Source organism: Saccoglossus kowalevskii, chromosome 8 (genome assembly GCF_978046115.1).
Source record: "Saccoglossus kowalevskii chromosome 8, keSacKowa6.1, whole genome shotgun sequence".
Lineage (NCBI taxonomy): Eukaryota > Metazoa > Hemichordata > Enteropneusta > Harrimaniidae > Saccoglossus > Saccoglossus kowalevskii.
Genome location: NC_140648.1, coordinates 36,756,471 through 36,779,870, shown reverse-complemented (window position 1 = coordinate 36,779,870; position 23,400 = coordinate 36,756,471). Strand labels below are relative to the sequence as shown.

General features: G+C 36.9%; 2 protein-coding genes and 1 long non-coding RNA gene across 3 annotated transcripts in view; 2 read left to right on the top strand and 1 right to left on the bottom strand.

Moving 5' to 3' along the window:
• Positions 1 to 23,400, top strand: part of LOC100374850 (centrosomal protein of 131 kDa-like) — a 59,932-nt gene that overhangs the window by 29,645 nt on the left and 6,887 nt on the right. Inside the window, exons 6-14 of the mRNA XM_085502574.1 lie at positions 782 to 1,420; positions 1,770 to 2,057; positions 9,289 to 9,463; positions 9,961 to 10,202; positions 14,284 to 14,451; positions 15,524 to 15,649; positions 18,879 to 18,985; positions 22,341 to 22,437; positions 22,855 to 23,072. Coding sequence (XP_085358700.1) covers positions 782 to 1,420; positions 1,770 to 2,057; positions 9,289 to 9,463; positions 9,961 to 10,202; positions 14,284 to 14,451; positions 15,524 to 15,649; positions 18,879 to 18,985; positions 22,341 to 22,437; positions 22,855 to 23,072 — 2,060 coding nt within the window. The remainder of the gene's footprint in view (positions 1 to 781; positions 1,421 to 1,769; positions 2,058 to 9,288; positions 9,464 to 9,960; positions 10,203 to 14,283; positions 14,452 to 15,523; positions 15,650 to 18,878; positions 18,986 to 22,340; positions 22,438 to 22,854; positions 23,073 to 23,400) is intronic.
• Positions 10,669 to 11,764, bottom strand: LOC146740160 (uncharacterized). The gene is made up of 2 exons (XM_085502625.1): positions 11,174 to 11,764; positions 10,669 to 11,031 (listed from the first exon to the last, which is right to left on the bottom strand). Exons 1-2 carry the CDS (start codon positions 11,762 to 11,764, stop codon positions 10,669 to 10,671), a joined length of 954 nt encoding a protein of 317 aa, XP_085358751.1.
• Positions 18,999 to 21,445, top strand: LOC146740159 (uncharacterized). The gene is made up of 2 exons (XR_014930117.1): positions 18,999 to 20,783; positions 21,272 to 21,445. It is a non-coding gene; the product is annotated as an uncharacterized LOC146740159 (long non-coding RNA).

Sequence of the window (23,400 nt, the reverse complement as noted above, 5' to 3'; positions counted from 1 at the left end):
TCACATTTATACATAATTTTCAACACAAATAAAATGGATAGTTCAAGATACATGTACAGAGTCTTCTCCCCAGGACACAAACAGTCTGTCTGTTATAACCTTTATTAGTCTCAGTTTTAAACAAAATGTATTACTTTGGTTTCATCCATTCATCTGTTCAGAGACATACATTTTACAGATGAGCTTTGACTGATCTCAACACTTGAATATGATGACATTGACAGGGGGTTTTCTTGAAAAAAACTGCAAGAGGGAGCACTGCAATTCAGCGGTGCCACCAAGAGGGGAGATAGGGTTCTCCCTACCAGTTAAAATGTAGCATTCTATGGCTTCCTTGGGGCCAAAATTACTATCAGACAGGTCACAGATGATCAGGTCATTCTGAATTTCATGGTTGCCAGAGGATCTGCTCCCCAGGGTAAGGAGGCACATGGCCATGGCATGAGGGCATCTATTCAAACTTTGTATTATGTTGTTTTTTATTGCTTACTTACAAATCCTTATTTCTTGCAGTCACTGATTTGATCTTGTGCAACTGCAAATTGATTTGTGATCTGATCTGATTTACATAGTCAATGTAGTATATATTTATTATAAAATATGAATGAAAGTAATGTTTAATGAATAAGAATGGCATAAATAATAGCCAGTAGGTAAACAACTGATTATTGAAAACAGCATTGTGACTCCATGCATGACTATCTATGTCATGAGGGACATAGTGTTAACTATTGCAAATGATTTCCAGCAAATTTACTAACACTGTTCATTTAATTCCCAGTCGTCAACAAGAGCATTTCCAATTCCGTCCAGTGCTCGAAGTAGCAGCACTGCTGATAGTACACTAGTAAATAGTGCCATCAGAGGGGATGCCATTGCCGGCAACAGTCCATACACACAGCAGCTGAATAGCCAGAGTGAAATAGCTAAACAGAGGTCTCCTGTTTCACAGAGTTATACCACAACAACAAATATACTTAAAGATTCTCATAGCAATTTAGACACCTATAACCAGAACTTGCTTTCATCAGCAAATAATAAGTTTCCCAAGTCATCCACTTACACGTTACAAAATAACTCTGCTATACTTCCTGGAAGTGGGCACAAAAGCGGAAATAGATCTTCTTCGGCTTCATCACCAAGAAGTGAACATTCAGTTGTTGAAGATTATATTACAACGGTAAACAAGGCTGCTACAGTAATTCAGCAAGCTTATAGGACGTATTCACAGAAATTACACATGGATAGTGAGGAGGAAATCAGAAAACTTTTATTGCATAAGAAAATGGAAAAGGAAGAGCAAATGAGGAAGGAAGGGGCTGGTATGGATAATCTTTTAGATCAACAAAAAAGAGTTGAAGCAGAAAGAAAGAGAAGTCGTGAAGAGAGGGCGAGGCAGGCCAGGCAGAATGCAATACAGGTTGGTGTATGTATGCAGCCCTTCACTAGTCGATTGAACTAGAACCTCACTTCATCTCACTAGGCTTTTCCTCATAATAATTATACAAAATTAACTCTAATTAATTCCTAATTTTCTGTTAAAAAAATGCCAATCTATGTAATTTGAGTAATTATTCAACATTGAGTTGTAATAATGAGTGAATACTAATTGGAATCTGCTGGCATTCTATCATGGCATGGTTCAATATTTGTTGTAATGAAAGTTAGCTTGTTGAACACTGTATCATCTGATGGCTTTTAATTCTCTTTTTAATAATAATAAATGTATGACATCAGTAGTTCGATATAATCATGTTTTTTTTTCTTAGGAACTGCAACAAAAGAGGGAAGCCAAAAGGTATGATGTCAAAGAAAAAGCAGAACAGGAAATGTCATATTTACAAGCGAGTGGTAAAGTTACTAAGAAACCATCCATGGGGAAGTTTCACAATAAACCACGCGCAGGTAGTGCAAGTGGCAATAGTGGAGCAAAGAGGAAAACTAAAATAAATACTAAGCTACATTTTGATAGTGAGTCAGAAGCAGATTCCCAGCCGGCATCTCATAGACCTGCTACTGCAAGTAGTGTTGGAAGAAGGGTGGATGAAATATTTGAGGTAATGTATGTTTACTGCTTGAATAAATCAGTGTATTCCATGAACAGCCAGGATTACAGTACTCATTCCGCCCAACCTCCCGCTTTTATCGCTTTTTTTCCGACCGCTTATCGCTTAATTTCCGACCGCTCGCTGCTTTCCGACCGGAAACCGACCGCTTTTTTTCCGCTCGCTCGCGTTCGCTTTTGTTCGCTCGCTCGCTCGCTCGCTTTTGTTCGCTCGCTCGCTTCTGCTATGACTGGCTTCAGAAACACCGTCCGCTTGCCAACCGACCGCTGGAGTAACAATGATCGTACATTGTATGTATAAACTTAAGTTTTTATTCGTAATAAATTTAGGTTTTAATGACGATTCAAAATACAACGCCTATTGCTTCTCTGTTTTTGAAAAAAGTGTTTGTAATTGTTAAGATAAGGTTCAGGGATGGATAACAAGAGACGAACTGGTGTACACTATAACAGATGACTTTATTGAAACTCCTGCTGTGATGTGTCAAAACACCCACTTATATACACAAGTTTACATTCCTTGCATTTTGGCGGAAAGTGACTTTGGCCTTGTACATGATTGGGTAATAGGGAAACGAGCTGATAGGTAAATAACTATTAATGAGGTTGTTTTATTGGCTAAAATTAACGTACTATGATTGGCTAAATTATTTGTAAGCAGAATCCTAAATCGACATCAAGCTCGGCTAGTTATATTTCCGATATTTCTCCGGGCCGCGAAATAAAAGATAGCCATGTAAACGAAAATGAACAAAAAGTTGAACAAAGTAAACGATAGTTTGAAGTAAAATACGAAAGTAAATATATGCGAAGATAAAATACAATTCAGGATAGATATCGATTAAATGCGAGTAAATATAAAGTTCGAAAATTCGTAAAATCAACACAGTCACAAACTGTCACAATAAGCTAAGTATAAAATGATCGGTATATTCAGTTCATAGTTCATATGTCATTTATGTTCTGTATGCGTAGTCGGGCAATCGCAGCAGCGGTTGTAGCTGGTGTAAGGCGGGTAATTTCCGGTTTCAGTGGTCCGCGAAGGTTATCGTCGTCAGTAACTTCTTCAATGAAATTCCGCGCTTTGTGGTTCTTAATGATTCCATCATATGTTTGTAACAAATGCGGTGGAAGTTTACGAGTCATAGCGCGAGTGCGTTTCTCTGCAATACGAAAGTTAGTCGGCAGAGGAGAGTGGTCTTGTCTCCACGGTAACCCCGCAGTGTACCGTCCGTTTTCGATTATGAGATGATTATCTCTGTAATGTTCGAAGTCTGTGCTCATTACTGGAGGGTGGGCATTATCAGTGATGCCGATTGTCTCGAGCTTCCAGTAATCCTGGAGTTGATCGTTTACAACAGACGGATTAGTAGCAATGTGTAGAATAGTTGCGTCATTGGCAAATACACTTTTAGGTCTGTATCCTTGAATAGGACCGGAAAGTAAATATCCAAGTATGGACGATACAGCAGTTGGACCGGGTCCACGAACAATGTGGTCTCCCACGAAATCCCAGTAGTAATCTGCTCCAATGAGAATCGATATTTCAAAGGATTCGCTTCCTGAAATGGGGTGGGCTAAGTTCAAATTGCGTAGATGAGGTAATTCCAATAGGGACGAAGTGATCAAGTTCTTTGTGGGAGTGGAGATGTTTGGAACAACGAGTGCGGAAATGTTCTTTTTCTTTCCTGTAGTGGTGTGAACTGAAAGCGTAGAGACATTAAACGATCTAGCACGTGAACCATTATCACCAAACGTTGCTAAGTTAATGACTTCACATTTGTCAGTTTGTGCATTGAGTTTATCGGCGAAGTTTGTAGTTACGAAAGATCGCGTGGCCCCTTCATCGAACAATATCGTAGCCGTTGCAGTTTCGCTACCCGCGGATACTTCAGTTACGGCGGTTTTCAATAAAACGGGTCCATTATGCGACGCGGTATTCGCGGTAGTAGTAAAGTTCACGTGTGTTTGAGTTACTAGAGTAGCGGAGCTCGTGTCGTTACTCGTAGAGGTTCCCTTACATAGAGAAGTGTGATGTTTTCTCCTGCAGGCGCGACAACTGAATTTAGATTGGCAGTCCGTAACTTTGTGTTTACCGAGACAGTTGAAGCATAAACGATCGCGTTTTATTATCTCGAGGCGTTTATTGTAGTCAGTCACAACTCTACAATGTATCGACGGATGGGCATCTTTGCAGTACGCACATACGATAGATTTAGTCGGTCTCGCCCGGATCGATTTCCGTGAAGTGACCGGGTCACTTCCCGTGTAGAATGCCGCAGTTACCGGGGTTTCTGTGTACAATTCGCGGTCATGAAGATCGGCGGAGAATCCAGCTTGTAGAGCGTCCATCTCGTTATGGATGGCTTGACGAAGTTCGGCTAGATTCCATTCGTTATTTCCATGATCCCGCGCAATCTGTTTTCGTGTATTTGGCGGCAACTTTTCCATGACGATAGGTACGAGTAGATCGCCATAGGATTCTTCGGATTTTCCGAGCGAACTGAGCCCACGAATATAACTTTCTAAGGTGTCGTAAAAGTTTCGTAAGCTGTTGAAATCGCCAGATGGTTTAGGCATATCCCATAAAGCTTTCATGTAAGCACTTATTACTTTGTGTTTCCGTCCATATCTTTGTTCAAGTAGGTCGATTGCGTGATCATAGTTTTCATTTGTTAGTGTCAATCCTTCAATAGTGTGAGCGGCTTCGTCGGACAATTGAGCGTGTAGGTACTGAAACCTTTGAATCTTTTCGAGATTGGGATTGTTGTGAACTGCGGAATAAAATGCATCTCGAAAACTCACCCATTTCAGAACATCTCCGTTGAATGTTGGCAGCGATAACTTTGGTAGGTTTATGGTTCTGTTAGGTTGGGTGGATGAAGCGGCAATGGTGACTGCTGAACTGGTTGATGCAGCAGCGGGGACAGCAGGGCTTGCCGGTGGGCTTGTATCAGCTCGCGACTTTCTTTCGATAAATCGAGATAAAATATGTTTTTTCTCGTATATATCGGTCAGGTAATCGTCAGATTCGGTGATAGTCGCCTCCAAGCTGTTTTCTTCCGTCTGTTCGACTATTTGTTTGTCGAGGTTGATAAGACTTTCGTACTTCGATGAGATCAAGTTATGGATAGCAGTGAGTGAGTCTAACGCACCTTCGATGTTGTCTTGGGGGAAAACGTTGACGTTTTCGTCAGCCTTTTTCAGGAGCTTCGTCATCTGTCCACGATGCGCTGAGCGAGTTCCCTTCAGTTTGGAAAGAGTTGGTCGTTCGGTCATCTTGAATCCTGGTCTCGGCACCAAAACAATGTGTGTAATTGTTAAGATAAGGTTCAGGGATGGATAACAAGAGACGAACTGGTGTACACTATAACAGATGACTTTATTGAAACTCCTGCTGTGATGTGTCAAAACACCCACTTATATACACAAGTTTACATTCCTTGCATTTTGGCGGAAAGTGACTTTGGCCTTGTACATGATTGGGTAATAGGGAAACGAGCTGATAGGTAAATAACTATTAATGAGGTTGTTTTATTGGCTAAAATTAACGTACTATGATTGGCTAAATTATTTGTAAGCAGAATCCTAAATCGACATCAAGCTCGGCTAGTTATATTTCCGATAAAAAGACGCCTTCAAATCACTTGACACATTGTAACGTTTGCTACGCAAGTCGAACGGTGACCTGTATTTACATATTTACGTCCTTGTGTGTGTAGTTCAAGCAGCTATATGACTGGTCAATCGCGATATTATTGAGTACTAGTATTTGTGTGTTTGTGTGTGTTTCTGTGTGATTTTGACTAAATTTATTCCGAACGGCGCTCAAAATAATTTGACACTTTGTTATTTGCGAACGCAACTCACACTATGACTCTTACTCAATTTGCACAAGTAATACGAATGCTGTAGTTCAGAAAATCTATTGGTTAACTTTTGATCGTGTCTGGGTGCGCAAAACATAACTGCACATATAATTATCGCATAGCTGAATTTCTACAAATCAATTGGACTTAAACTACTAGTATAATGACTGTGATGATTAATCGCTTGTCTGATTACATGCGACGACGAATTATTGGATTGGAAGCAGCCGGACGAAAAATGAAAGAGATCTCGGAACAGTTAATTTGTTGAGGAAAACAAAACAAACGCAGCTAGTAATACATTTTGAAAACAAAAATACAAAATAAACGCAATCAGAGGCGCCGACCACGCGCGTTGGAAATAAATAAAACATCTGTTTTAGTATGTTGTGACAGTCTCACCAAACTCTTTTACTCGCGCAATATAATTATGTTATTTCCCAAAGCACTTATATTTAATACATTGACGAAAAACACCGCAAGAAAAATGTAAATCAGGCTTATAATTACTAGTAACTCTACTCGAACGCAATGTTGATCACTGTAAAAGTGGATAAATTCGAACCGTCATCAAATTCAAAATTCAAGCGATCTCGTTGAATGTCAAAAATAAACTCGATGTTTAGAAAGACAAAAATAACAACATATTAGAGTGCAAAAAAGCTAGCGGCAAAGAACGAGAAGTGCATGTGGGAAAGCGATGAGTGAATTCGAGAAAAATTATGCTGATGTGAGAACAAGCCATATACCCGCGGAGTACTCGCTAAAACATCGAGAAAATGTGCCATTTCAAAGAGCACCCTTACAAATAATGTCTGCGATTGTGTGAACATGATAACGTGCAAACAAGGAACAGAGCTCGTGGTCCACCAAGGAAACTTAGCGATGACACAGTTTTAGATGTATACGGCTGTTGAAAACAGAGACTCCTTCGATATCATATAAGCAGGTTCACGTGGATGTATCATTTTCAACTTTTACCAACAACGCTATGATAATAAAGACATTGTGAAATTATTTTGTTTTTATGTAGAAAAATACAGTAATTTTACCAAGTAAAATCATATTTATTAAAATTAGTGTTCATACATGAGTTGTCGAACACACTACATAGTTTGTAATTTCATCTAGCTCCTTTCAGTCACAATTCAAGACAAATAAAAGGCACAAATATAGATAATATAGCAAATTATTTTTTTCTGTAATATTCGTGTGTAATCAGTAATTATGAAAAAAAATTATGGGTACATATGGAATACATTTCGTTATGAATTATTCTTAATATCAATTTCTAAATTATCTTGTCAAAATCAGTTTTTTTTCAGGGTTTTTCCCCCAAAACGAAAGAATTTCATAATGTCGGGAACGAGAAGTTTTTTTTGTGTTATTATTATTATTTATAGGGAACGGAAAGTCTTTATCGTAGTGCTTCGCCTCGGTTGTTTATGAGCTCTTCGGGTCGCTAAAACTGTATGTGCACCTCTGTTGGGGTGAACATTTGTATTATTATACTGAATAAATCTTAGAACAGAAATGGTGGCACTCAATCATGGCAATCTTCCAGGTCATCGTTAGAAAGATTTTCGGAGGCAAATTTAATCTTGAAGGATTGCAGGAAATTGACCCTTAACGATTCATATTTATGAATTAATCGGGATTCAGGTACCATAGTGTTTGTAACAGAAAAAAAAAGGTTTTCGCGGGGGATTTTTCATGCAAACATTGTGAATGGTTCCCCGACACAGATTCCTTTTTAACTTTCAATTTTTCTAAGACGCGACAAACCCTACTCATGACCGGAGACGTCGTCGAGATGCAGGTGCGATTCCTCTTAGCAACGCGTTCTATTTATTTCCAAAGCGTGTGGTCGGCGCCTTTGATTGCGTTTATTTTGTTGTTTTTTTATTCACGTAATCTATCACTGGCAGCGTTTGTTTTGTCGCGTCTCACAACTTAATGTCCAAGCTGACTTTGTTTTGGCTGTAAGTGAACTACGTACAGCTCATGAAAGTATTTCGCCCAGAGTTTGCAAAAAACGGAATACCCTGCAAACTTTGAATCCTTTATTTTATAACGAGACATTGGGCGCAAAAATAAAAACCATACTTGTAATTCAACAAGTTTATGTAACGTGTTAGTCCGCTTGCCAGCCGCCTAGTTAAAAAACGCGATCTCCATTGATGTCGGCTTCGACAACTTCGGACAAGTAAGATGGGCGCTGGCCGACATTACATTTGCAAGTATTGTATTTGTTTGACAAATTTTACACTGCTGTCATTCTATAACAATCGATTGGTCGTTTTTTTCACAGTCTTACTATTCCTGCAGATATTCTTCAATTGTTATAGGTGCCATAGATTTACATATCTACAACTTGACCCGTACGTGTTAAACCCAAACCATGCGTGCATGACAACCGTCACCCTATACACGGTTACTCAATGAATACCATACTCTACAGTAGACATTTTTAGCTCTCCACCAAAAATTGAATGGTTTTATTTCATATTAGTTGTGTCTGTGTCAGTGTCGTATTTGATTTCACATGTTTGGTTCGATCTTGTTTATGGTGAACATTATTGCTACGCGTATGTATTATTACCAATTTTATATGGCCGTGTGATCCACCGTATTTTTTCAACGGTCGTTCTATAAATTTTTGATTGTATTTATTCTTATTTTAACATCATAAAAACAAAAATGAAACACTTGTACATGAAACAGTAGGTAATGAACTGTAAATGCGGGCGGTTGCTCTGTCAGGCGAGCGAGCGAGCGAGCGATCGATTGCGCGAGCGGACACTTCCGGATTTGCGCGGTCGAAAAAAAGCGGAAATTGCGCGGTCGAATTGAACAAAGCGAGCGAAAAAAAAGCGATCGAAATCCGGAAGCGGGCGGGAGGCTGGGCGAAATGAGTACTGTATATGCCTTCTCTGTCATCAGTAAATGTAGATTTTTTTACCAAATTCCCTTGAATTCTGAAGATGAATTAGTAAAAATGGAAAATGTTTTAAACAATTCAATGACAGTCCTGTGATTCACATTACTGTTCTTGGGCCATATATTTTTGACTGGTGGCAATTTATTGTAAATATTGCTACCATTCCAGAGCAGGATTTTGGGCATCCATAGATAGATTTTGTTCAAAATTCGTACTTACATGGATAAACCATGTGAACTCAAATGAATGTCACAAGACAAAGAACACAGGTACATTGCTTCAACTGTCTTATGGCAATATTGTAATCACATGCACTTTTTATACCATAAACTTAAAGATGGATTATGATCAACAGACAAATTTGGGGTCTGAAATATTCTTGTTATTCTTGTTTTTAATTTTACATTAATAAGGACTCTACTGTTCATAATGAAAAGCAGAGTGAGACAGAAGATGGAGCTACTGGTGTTGACAGCGTTAGTGCAGTACAAACTAAGACAACATTGAATGATTTATTGGCCACCATTAAAATGTTAGAAGAACCAGAAATTTTACCTGAGAAAAAAGATGTGTCTAAACTAGAATGGTGTAAGTTGAATGCAAATGTGTTTGATCTTTATTGCTTTACAATTGAACTGGTTTGCCATTGAAACATTTTCTCTCTAATTGGCAAAACATTATTATGTCTTACATTGTGTATCCCTGCTTGTTTTTGAGGCTATCCAGATCGGCTGGTTGGCAACAATTTTGGTTTTGAAAACTGTTATATGAATGTGTCTGTAATATACATGCATATTAAAATCAGCAGGGGTTCAAATTTCCAGCCTGGACTAGTGGATAATCAAACTGTTTTGTCCTAAAAAAATACTGACAAGTAGACAATAAAACATTACAATTTTTACGGGTGTGATGGACTAGCCTAGTTATAAAATCAGTCCAGTAATAAAGTCTAACATCACACACATAGTACAAGCTAACTTTTAATCTGGGTTCTGTTAATGGAGCACTTTCTGTCATTTCCAATCATAGTAACAGGAACTATGGCATTGAATATGACTTGATATCATTGTATTTTTATTTTTCAGTGGACATACTAGACAAGGATGATTCTGACAATTCTGACAGAGGTTTGGAAAATAAAAAAACTGGCGAAGTTTATTTATCAACTGAAAAATTAGATCATTTTAATCAATCTGCCAAGCCGTCAAATCCGATGTCAAAGTATGGAAAGAATGCACTGTTAACAGAAGACAAACTCAGGAGTATTATGTCTTTTCTCGATGAAGTGGAGCAAGCAGATAAAGACACTGATGAAGATGACGACAAGGTAGGCACTTGGAAGATGTAACAATGTGAATTGAAGTTGATATGACAGCCAGCTGTTGTCCATCATATTTCACAAATAAAATGTCTCATTGGATGCTGTTATAATACGTTATACCACTTTTGGTCACGTGCATCATTGTTCTCGCCAACGATTTATTCTTGCAAACAGGGTGAATTTATAAGCAAATTGTAAAAAGCAACGCATTCGCAAATATGCAAAGTGTAAACAGTCGCACTTTTATTCATATGCAAAGTGTAAATGCTACACTTTGTATCAAAAGTGTAGCGTTTACAATTAACATATCAATAGAAGTGTAATCGTTTACAATTTGCATATCAAAGCGTTACCGTTTACAATTTGCATTACAAATTAAACAAAGTATATGCATTTAATCACACAAATCACAAGGAGGGTGCAAATCGCAGTAATTTAATTATACTTTCTATGGAAAAAAAGTACTACAACACTACAATTCAATATTGACACATTTGTTTCCGTCCTGGATCTTAATTTTAATTTGTTTAGAACAACAATCATTTGAACGACACATTTCTCTGAATTCTGCATGTGATGTCTCAGTCACTGGTTCAGGCGGTGGCTGTTCATATCTTTCAACCTTAGGCTTGTGTACGGAATTGGAATCGTCAATTACGATGGCTGAAGTACTTGCTTTCGGTAGTGGAGGTTGGTAAGCATCAGATACAATTTTCTGAAGAGAGTTACTTGTTCGTTTATATGTTCTCAACCCATCATCCGATCTGTGACCAGTGCGTTCTTTGATTAGTTGCTCATCAAAGCCTTTTTCATACAACAAAGTCGCCGCAGTAACCTAAAAGTATGAAAAGAATGATTTGAGAAGTAAATATACGTTTTCACAATGTACAATATTTGTTCTCAATCGGCGAAATTCAAACACATTTGAATCCATCCCAAGATTCCACCCACCCCAGAATCACTTGAGACAAACCTACCTTACCCGAGTGTCCAGTATGATACCCATCTATTCCAGCCAGATCACACATTCTTTTTGGATATTGTCGTAAAGTATTTACTCCAATCTTCTGTTTAGAAAATTTGAGCCCTCCGCTGGACGTTAGTGGACGTCGGTAGAAGGGACCTTTCGATGGAATACATTGCAAATAACATTTCAATAACTGAACAACACAACGTGTGTTGAAAGGATCGCTGTATTGGCGCACATTTTTATACAGGATTTTCCGCGAGTGATACAGTCCTCCTTGATTATTTTTACACGGCCTACCATTAAATTCAATATAGTCAGCTTGATTTTCTGATCCTTGTACGAACTGTTCGGCTGTAAGGTTACTATGTTCGTCGACTGCTGGGAAAGCGAACACTTTACACACATAAAAGTAGACCGCATAACTCAAATATGTAGCAGACTCTATGGAAAAAACCTTATCCCACAATTTGTTTTCATCATCATCTGTGTATGGTTCAGCTTGACGTTTAATAACACCTATTCCCCGTCTGTCTATACTCTTCATAACACCGTCCAGGGTGTGATGGAATTCCATAAATTCCCGAGCATGTGTATCCATAAAGCACAAGTCAACTCTTTTGCATTCGTCAGGTAAATATCTCTGAATTGTGCTACAAAGCACACGCAGGCTATTAGATGGATATTCTGTTCCGTCTTGTCGACGAGCCTCGACAACAAAGCGACACAACCAAAATGAAAGTTCACGTACACCAAGTTCGCTGCATAATCTGGGAACAAATGTGAACACGTCACTACTGCTTACCCCGTGCTTCTCGACTCCTTCATTTCTGGCTCGGCCCCATTCATCCCACACAGACACTCCCCAGTTAGTACATCTATGCGTGTTTTTTGGCACTCGCAAATTCTGAATGGCAGCTATCTGTTCATTGTCTACAGGTAAACCGAAACGTTGACGTTCTTGTTGTTTTGTTAACTTAAAATCTTCTTTTTCGTCGAATTGAGAGCAAAATCTCTCAATGTCATCGTTGTACTCCGCATCAGAGATGTCACTGTATTCGACCATCACTGAGCGCTGCCTGCATTCTAAATGACAAGACCATGCTTTGACACGTGGAAAATTCAAATGTATTCAAAATATTGACCAATGAGTGGAGTTTATTTGAAAAGACCATTCAGCAAATAAGGCTTATTGGTCATATCACTTAACATCCAATCGTATTCGATGAACGCAGATGAGCTTTACTAATTTGAATCTCAAAGAGCATTCTCATGCAAATTTGAAGTGTCAGAATCTCGCGCACAACCAAAACAGTCACTAAAAATCTCTTGCAATTTAATGGTTTTATGCATGGGGATGTGTGGTACAAGCCGTTAATCGCAACTCGAACTCGTTGTTGTGCGTTTACAAGTTATATACAAGTTTATAGTTATAAACGCACTCCAACTCGTGCGATTAACTATACTTATTGTTGGGTATTTTTTGTAACTTTATCCTGATTTTTAGTTCCTGTCAGGCTTTATATCGCCTACATTTGTATTTTAAATGCCTAAAATGTATCAAAATAATACATTTTCACCATTCCTGAACCAGATTGTACGTGGATGGATTTTGTTTAAACTTGGTACATACTGACATAGCCGACTGGTGGCCTCGCTGTTCCAAAAAATGGAGTTCATGATCCATATATTCGAGATGCCTGGAGTGACCAAGTTCAAACTTCACACTTACATCAGACATAATATCATTTTTGTCACCATCAAATTCAAAATGGCTGACTGGAGGTCATCTTGTTTAAACAAATTACAGTTACTAAAAAAGACGGTTAGGAAACAAACCATGTTCTTTTCATTGGATGCGTGTCGCGGGTAAACATTTGAAACAAAAGACGTACTAATCTGTGATAAATCATTAACATAAAATGTAGACAGGAAATCACGCAAATATGACGTAATTTTTCCCAGAGCTCATTGCAATCAACAACTGCACACCATTTTGTTGTGTCTGTGTCGATACTTTCAGTAATACTAAAGTGTAAGTTGTTACAGTGAATCCTGACAAAACCTGTCGCTCGGTTTAAACTCAATACAAATTTGCCTGTCTTGTATGGCATTTTCGTTTCTAAAGAAGAAGATCGGCAGAAAACTGAAATAAAAAAAAACAACAAAACATGATCAGAAAAAAAGATGTCAAAGAAAACCATACAAGTATTTATATTTCAGCCATGCAAAAGTTTTAATGAGGAGCCATGATACCACATACATTTTGTTGGAAATAAACAAAATATGCGATAAGATAACTGAAATGACCCGCCCATGCTCTACAAAATGCATGTAAGCAGACCAAATATGCAACAACAGGCAGTTCCAATGAAATTAAGAACGGTTAAAAATGGTTCAAAAAATTGATTTGGCGAAGAGACTGCTAGAAAGTTGTACCGACAGTTCAATGTGTTCAAAAATTGTAGTGTTGACTAAAACCGCATTTAACGGCACGCTGAATATTGCAAAATTTTCCAAAAAACTGAAACAAGGACAGGCAAGAACAATTAAACAGGCATTTTATGAAACTGGCGGAAAATGTTGAATATATTTTCAATGATTTCTACAGCGTCTACAAAAAAAAGTGTTAAGACTTTGACCAAAATGGCCGATACAGTGATGCGAAAGCAAAACGATAAAATGTACTTTAATAAGCCCCCAAATCGCATACAACCGTCATAAGTACGCACAGTAGTATACTAAAAATTCATTTGGTTGTATTTTTTATAATATAATGTATTTTAAAATAATGACTTAGGTGTTAGGCAGATTCACACCTTTTAACAATAGCGTTTCCTAACCGTCTTTTTTAGTAACCGTGAACAAATGCACCTCCACAGAGCCATATCTCACACATACATCTGACATCAGGTCAAATAATCTTGCATCTATAAGACAAACTGAACTGAGACAATATCGTTGATGATGACTTGTTCAGATCAGAATTGAAATGACCGACTGGTTGACTGTTAACTGTTTTCAATTTCTACAATTTCAAATAAGTAACTAGGTTATTTTCTGTGTTTACCATTGTTCTCTGCGTTATATTTCACTGTGTTATCCTCCTCTCATTGGCAGAGTCCTGATCCAACAAGCAATCCTGGCTTGATTGTACCCACAGTTGAAGAGTTAAGCAAGATGGAACAGGCATCTGCTGCCGCATCAGAAGTCACCAACACAGTACTCTCACAAAAGCTTGAACTTGAAGAAAAAGACAGGACAGTTAAAATGTTGCAAAAAGCACTGGTATGTTCTCAACTGTCAACTGTGTTTTAGTCTTTATCATGTAGATACCATGTCAATACTATGTTTTTATTGTGCTATACACGCTTTTTGTTTGAGACATCTCCTCTGTAGTACAGGGACTGTTTGCTTCATCAATATTACTTGAAAGGCGCATGGCACTTTTTTAATTGTATTTTATGTCTCTGAGTCTTACATATGAGTATGAAAAGACAGGTCCACTGGTTTTCATGTAAAATACCCTGCTGTAATGTAGACATGTAGTGATTAGAGAATGTATTTTATTCATTTTTTCAGTGAACTAATATGTTTATAAAGCTATTTGTGCAATGTACACATTGCTTTGTTTTATGTCTTGCTTACTGAGTAAGTCAATATTTATGTTGGTCACACTGCCTTGTCCTGTCTTGCTGTCAGTGAGCTTATTTATGTAGACATATTGCCTTGTCTTGTCTTGCTGTCAGTGAGCTTATTTATGTAGACATATTGTCTTGTCTTGTCTTGCTGTCAGTGAGCTTATTTATGTAGACATATTGCCTTGTCTTGTCTTGCTGTCAGTGAGCTTATTTATGTAGACATATTGTCTTGTCCTGTCTTGCTGTCAGTGAGCTTATTTATGTAGACATATTGCCTTGTCTTGTCTTGCTGTCAGTGAGCTTATTTATGTAGACATATTGCCTTGTCTTGTCTTGCTGTCAGTGAGCTTATTTATGTAGACATATTGTCTTGTCTTGTCTTGCTGTCAGTGAGCTTATTTATGTAGACATATTGTCTTGTCTTGTCTTGCTGTCAGTGAGCTTATTTATGTAGACATATTGCCTTGTCCTGTCTTGCTGTCAGTGAGCTTATTTATGTAGACATATTGCCTTGTCTTGTCTTGCTGTCAGTGAGCTTATTTATGTAGACATATTGTCTTGTCTTGTCTTGCTGTCAGTGAGCTTATTTATGTAGACATATTGCCTTGTCTTGTCTTGCTGTCAGTGAGCTTATTTATGTAGACATATTGCCTTGTCTTGTCTTGCTGTCAGTGAGCTTATTTATGTAGACATATTGCCTTGTCTTGTGTTTCATTTAGAATCAGCAGCGTGAGCTGACAGTCAGGCATGCCAAAGAACAAGACAAAGAAATGAAACAACGACTAAAACTACAAAAAGAAGAATATGAAACAGGAATGAAAAGGCATTTATCATTTATTGACCAGGTAAATTATTATATGTATAATTCATCAGCCTACTTCCTTCTCTGCTAATGTCATATATATCATCCAATGAAGCTGTGAGAGTGCTCTATGATGATGAATGTAGTGGGTATATATGGATTCCCCTTACACACTACATGATAACAGTATATATGTGTATACAGCTCATGAATGTAGTGGGTATATATGGATTCCCCTTACACACACTACATGATAACAGTATATATGGATTCCCCTTACACACTACATGATAACAGTATATATGGATTCCCCTTACACACACTACATGATAACAGTATATATGTGTATACAGCTCATGAATGTAGTGGGTATATATGGATTCCCCTTACACACTACATGATAACAGTATATATGTGTATACAGCTCATGAATGTAGTGGGTATATATGGATTCCCCTTACACACTACATGATAACAGTATATATGTGTATACAGCTCATGAATGTAGTGGGTATATATGGATTCCCCTTACACACTACATGATAACAGTATATATGTGTATACAGCTCATGAATGTAGTGGGTATATATGGATTCCCCTTACACACTACATGATAACAGTATATATGTGTATACAGCTCATGAATGTAGTGGGTATATATGGATTCCCCTTACACACACTACATGATAACAGTATATATGTGTATACAGCTCATGAATGTAGTGGGTATATATGGATTCCCCTTACACACACTACATGATAACAGTATATATGTGTATACAGCTCATGAATGTAGTGGGTATATATGGATTCCCCTTACACACTACATGATAACAGTATATATGTGTATACAGCTCATGAATGTAGTGGGTATATATGGATTCCCCTTACACACACTACATGATAACAGTATTTATGTGTATACAGCTCATGAATGTAGTGGGTATATATGGATTCCCCTTACACACTACATGATAACAGTATATATGTGTATACAGCTCATGAATGTAGTGGGTATATATGGATTCCCCTTACACACTACATGATAACAGTATATATGTGTATACAGCTCATGAATGTAGTGGGTATATATGGATTCCCCTTACACACTACATGATAACAGTATATATGTGTATACAGCTCATGAATGTAGTGGGTATATATGGATTCCCCTTACACACACTACATGATAACAGTATATATGGATTCCCCTTACACACACTACATGATAACAGTATATATGGATTCCCCTTACACACACTACATGATAACAGTATATATGGATTCCCCTTACACACTACATGATAACAGTATATATGTGTATACAGCTCATGAATGTAGTGGGTATATATGGATTCCCCTTACACACTACATGATAACAGTATATATGTGTATACAGCTCATGAATGTAGTGGGTATATATGGATTCCCCTTACACACTACATGATAACAGTATATATGTGTATACAGCTCATGAATGTAGTGGGTATATATGGATTCCCCTTACACACACTACATGATAACAGTATATATGGATTCCCCTTACACACACTACATGATAACAGTATATATGGATTCCCCTTACACACACTACATGATAACAGTATATATGGATTCCCCTTACACACACTACATGATAACAGTATATATGTGTATACAGCTCATGAATGTAGTGGGTATATATGGATTCCCCTTACACACTACATGATAACAGTATATATGTGTATACAGCTCATGAATGTAGTGGGTATATATGGATTCCCCTTACACACTACATGATAACAGTATATATGTGTATACAGCTCATGAATGTAGTGGGTATATATGGATTCCCCTTACACACACTACATGATAACAGTATATATGGATTCCCCTTACACACACTACATGATAACAGTATATATGGATTCCCCTTACACACACTACATGATAACAGTATATATGGATTCCCCTTACACACACTACATGATAACAGTATATATGTGTATACAGCTCATGATTTTTTTGAAATTTGTTGCTATTGTTCTCATCAAATTTGCATAATGATCATCTTATAAATATTCATGATTTTAACTCTTAATGTCATATACCGTACTCGACCACGTTAGCGCCCATGCCCTGGCAAGTGCCCACCCCCCACTTGTGAGTGCGTGGACCACGGTAACCGTGCGTAAACTATACTTCGACAATGACCTCTTAATACAAGTAAAATGCGGTAAATATTTCATGCCATATTCAGTTTACCTCTCAAAAATGGCTAGTTACCAGTTTTTTGGAAAAACCATGTCATTTATTCGCTGAAATCAATTCCAACAGATCGTACTTGGACATCGAAAATTCACTTCCGTGTTGCGTTACCAGAAAGTCTTCTGGAATTTCAGAAGAATTACATCGGTACAACACAACATTCTGATTGGTTAATAACCAACTTGACCCATTAGGTCAAAGGATCGCTGCTGAAAGTCAAATCTGCAAATGCATCATGGCGGAAAGTGATTTTCATCGAGAGTTTGCGTACGATCCAACACTTTCGTCAGTGGAGATAATGATGAGAATTTTGACTACGACTGTGTTCCGACATACTCTAATGTTTTTAATTTCGAAAATTCTGGTGGTACGTAATTAATATTGTAATAAAATGTGCATATTTTTTGTGATCATTTCTGTTTTTTAATTGTAAAAATCAGTGATGACGCAAATTAATTTAGTAATTTGATTTTCCCTCAAAGACGTAATATCCTCCTCAATGTTTCACATGATGAATACAAATTTTCATTTGCAATCTTTTTCGAGGGGGGTACTCGGGTAAGCACCCACCCCTAAAAAATCATGATTTTCTGAGTTGAGGCCCCTGGGCGCGTGGTCGCGTATGGTAGTCTAAAAGCCAATGACATGCATTGAAATCATATTACCTTAAGAACCTGAGTGTGTATTCAAACACATGTTCTTGAGAGTTTGTCAGACGTTTCCTTTTAGCAGTGGTTATCTTAGTATTTAATCAAAGTCAAAATTGTTACATGTTTTATATAAAAGCCTTAGACTTGATATGATATAAAACCCTGTTTTGTCCAGACTATAAAATATCACATTAGACTGGACAGCCTGGCATCAAGGCAATCTAGTTGATTGAAAAGCTCTTGGCAGATTTTACTTTGGGCAGAAGATTTCAACAAGCAATTGAAGCAATCTGGTTGGTTAAAAAGCTCTTGGCAGATTCTCCTTTGGGCAGAGGATTTCAACAAGCAATAAACAAATTTATTGTGTTTTTACAGCTGATTGATGACAAGAAATTGCTTAGTGAGAAGTATGATAAAGTGGTACATGATTTGAAAGAAGTTGATAAAAAATACCAAACAAAGATGAAACACCAGGAAGAAGAGTAAGTTTACCAGTTTATATGCTTCTGATGAAGGTGTCGTTATGACTCATGTACTATTTAGTCCCCGTTCGGACGCATGTTTTGACCTCCGTGTGTCCGTGTGTGCGTCTGTGTATGTGTCCAGACCTGTATCTTAGAAATGTCTGGACCAATCACAATCAAACTTCACACAGACATCATACATGATATTATACATATGCACGATCTGATTCAAGATGGCTGAATGGCGGCCATTTTTGTGCTAAACAATCCTAAAAATCAAGCATTTCTCCGCTGTTTACAGATGGATTTTGTTCAAACTTGGTATATACATTAGACATTATAGGACCTTGATGCACATCATTTTGTTTCATGATCTGATTCAAGATGGCCGAATTACGGCTATTTTTGTGCTAAACAATCCTAAAAATCAAGCATTTCTCCGCTGTTTACAGATGGATTTTGTTCAAACTTGGTATATACATTAGACGTTATGGGATCTTGATGCAAATAATTTTGTTTTTAAGCTTTGCTGTAGACTTTGTCGAGCGGAGCTTATCATATGAGTAATTGTCCATCGTCGTCGGTGTCCGTCATCATCCGTGTCAATGTTTTACTTTTTCGATTTCTTTTTGAAAACTACAAGCCTGAATGCTTGGTGTGTATGTACCTTGGGTAGACCTCTCTCAGATTTGTTCATTTCATGATGATATCTTCAATTCTCTAATTTTGGTGAATATTTTTGTCATTTTTGGTAAAAAGTGATATTTTCGACTTCTTGATAAAAACAGCAAGTCCAATTGCTTTTATATTACATATATAGGTACTACATATGGACCTCTCTCAGATTTGTTCATTTTGTAATGATATCTTCAGTTCTTTAATTGTAATGTGCATTGCTAACAGCGGAGCTATCTCAGCCGAGAGGCTGCTTGTTCAGATAAGTTTCAAAATGCGGCCATTTTATTTTAATGAATGTGGCTCCCGTGCCATATATCTGACTTGCTTTCACTGATTATATTCAAATTTTAAATATTCATTATACATGATGTCACTGACGGCCATTTTGCTTTAATGATTGGGGTTCTAAAGCCATATCTCTTAAATGCTTTGACTGATTATATTCAAATTTTATATATCGTTATACATCATGTTATATATATACGTGTATTCAAAATGGCCGATTTTAAATGCTGTTCCAGAGCAAGTACTTGTTTGACGATCAGATACAAATGTCAATCATTTTAATGTTAAAAAATCATATTCCTGACATGGTTATATTCCAGCTATATTATTATAAACAAAACTATTTATCTTAAATTTGATAACTAGCGGGGACTGTGCCATGCATGGCTTGTTTCACTTTGAATTAGCTATTTTCTCTAAAGGCATACAAGTCTGTGAAAATAAAATCCAGTGAAAATATCTTTTCTTCTGTATTTTACATATGACTACCAGGGTAATCAAATATTAGTTGAAATCAATCTGATTAAAATCTGATGTAGTGTACGGGCTTTAATTATTTTGGCTATAAACTTATTTTAATTTTATTTTTTATTACTTTTGTTATTAATGCCCTTTTATTTTATTATTTTACTTTGATTTTGATTTTGTGATTTTTTTTAATTCCGCCCTACCTACATCTGAACCGATGCCTATGTAACGAGATTTCAACGAGACCCACTATCGACGATTTTAGTCAACGAATCACAGACCTCCTTCTATAGCGCACATGATGGCGTCACCGGGCAGAGTCTGATGGCAAACACACTCAAATAAAATGGCGGATTATACCGACCGAGAAAAACACGGCTTTTCGGTAAGTTTATCATTGTCAAATGCAACGAAAGTCATTTTTATGTTAATATTGTGGCTCGAATGGTTCGATTTTAGATCGTTATTTTGCATAGTTATTCTGGGAGTGACGATTTTGTTTCCACCGGTTCGACCGAACACCAGTGTCTTTTTCCAGTCGCCTGCCCTGGAGACGGGTGATGTTTTGTTGACGATCGGGCCAAAATCGTCTACGATATTGAAGCCGTAAATATTCATCAAATTGTATCAACATTTTGTACATTATACAATAACACTTTATTAAAGTAAATGAGCTGATTTGGACTGGAATAATATATTTTTTATTTGGAACACATCGCAATTGATCAGGAAATATTGTTTTGCTCCAATTTTCTGCGTCGATGCCGTGGGCCGGTGACCGCTATACAATTTAAAATCAGTTTGCATTGTTTACTATAGCTGTTTACAGTGTTCTAATCATTACGATTTACTTTTTTTTTGCTTCCATTCTAGATAATTATGCTCAGTGATGTAAAATTGAAGCGATGACTGAATGAACGAACCTTGGCTGGCGAAGATGTATCTGGAAGTGTACACATTTGTTGGAAGTGAAAAAAATATTCAATGAAATGACAAAAATTGTAAAATGCTGTGGAATTTCTTTTGCAAATAAAAATATACTAGCAATTTTCTATTAATGGTTTATTCAAGTGGGCAAAATATAAATGTACAGAAGAATTGCCCGTATACACTGAAAAGTAAGCAACCGACAGCCTGTATAAAAGGGGGACTGTGATTGGCTGTTACTTACGCGAGATTTGAACGGGACTTACATAGGCGTCGGATCAGATGTAGGTAGGGCGGAATTAAAAAAATCAAAATCAAAGTAAAATAATAAAATAAAAGGGCATTAATAACAAAAGTAAAAAAAATAAAATTAAAACAAGTTTATAGCCAAAATAATTAAAGCCCGTACACTACATCAGATTTTAATCAGATTGAGTTGAAATCAGCTTCATGTAAACAACCAATATGTTTTTTCATAGAAAAATTAATTCTAGCTTGATTTACTACCCAAATAATGTTACAAAATAGCACATGTTCAAACAATTTTTGAATCTTGTGTGTGAAGCACACAATGGGAGTCTGTGCAGTTAGTGTGTCTATGTGTGTGTGCCCCCTATAAAATGCTATAAAAAAACTTGGGTAAGCACCCCCCCCCCCTTCAACACACAAGAGCTGAGTACCGTTGGCTGTAAGTTGGACAAGTACAGTATATGTCAAGGAATGTATGCCAGTCCTTTGAATCCCAAAAGTTAACTTCTTTCACCATTTACAAAATAAATCCATGTAACTTTTCTAATATTTTGCAAACAATTTTGATCAAGTTCATTTGATCTGAAATTATGTTGCTTGAAATTTTATTTGTGAAAATGAACGCTGCTCAGTAGGTCAATCATTCTACTGGTATCAATACACTTGATTCTTTATATTGACATATTCATAGTGACTTGTATCATGAAAGCTTCCCTTACTTATTGTTTATACAATGACTTCTCATGATTTGTTGTTGTGGTTTTAGACATAGCCAAGAACTGAGAAAAATTAAGGAAGTCCAAGCAGCTGCAGAAAAAATAAGACGTGAAAAATGGATTGATGAAAAAACCAAGAAAATCAAGGTAAAGTATTAGTTATCTAGATGGTATTTCTGGATACTACATTACGTAGTGTTTATTGGCTAGACCCACATACTCAGTAGGTCTCAAGTTTATACATTTTGAATTTTCCTACCCTAGGTGAGTGTGTCACAAACTCAATAGACATTCATACAATTTGGTTATATAAAAAAACATTGTGGTTGTTTTGATTAAGTTGTGGATCACAAATTGAATTGACATAATGGCAATAGGATAGGAAGATGGTCACACAACCCTGTCACAGAGTCCCAAATGTGGAATGCAGTTCTTAGGCAATATCAACTGTATTTACCATTTAGTGCTTGCAATTTACACACACAAAACTGCAAATAAAAAACATTGTAAATTTACTCTTCACGAATCAATATGTAATATACTTTGTATTGTGTATGTTTCCAGGAAATCACAGTCAAGGGACTTGAGCCTGAGATCCAACGATTAATTGCTAAACACAAAGCTGAAATCAAGAAACTCAAGACTATTCATGAAGCAGAGCTGTTACAAGGGGAAGAGAGAGCTGGTCAAAAATACATCAAGCATATTGAGGAGCTTCGTGATCAGCTGGCTGAAGAAAAAGAATCAGCTTGTAACAGAGAAAGAGACCAAGCCAAACAACGGTATGTATACAGACAAATTTTCAACATTTCTCCTCTCAATCCTTCTGTCTCTCTGTCAGACTGGCTGTCACCAGTGCTTTGATGATTTGTTTTTTACTTCATCAGAATATGCTAATATTGTTATTTTAGCGATCTGTATTATATTAATAACTATAGTTATTAAAAGGCAAATTTCTTTTGCGAATAAATTTTAATTTTCAAATAATGACAATATCTAGTCTGAAAAGTTATCAACAGCTATTGATCAAACATTTAGATTAGGAATTATTATGAATTTACAACTCTGCACCAACCTTTTTAACAATATTTACTATCTATTGATCAAACA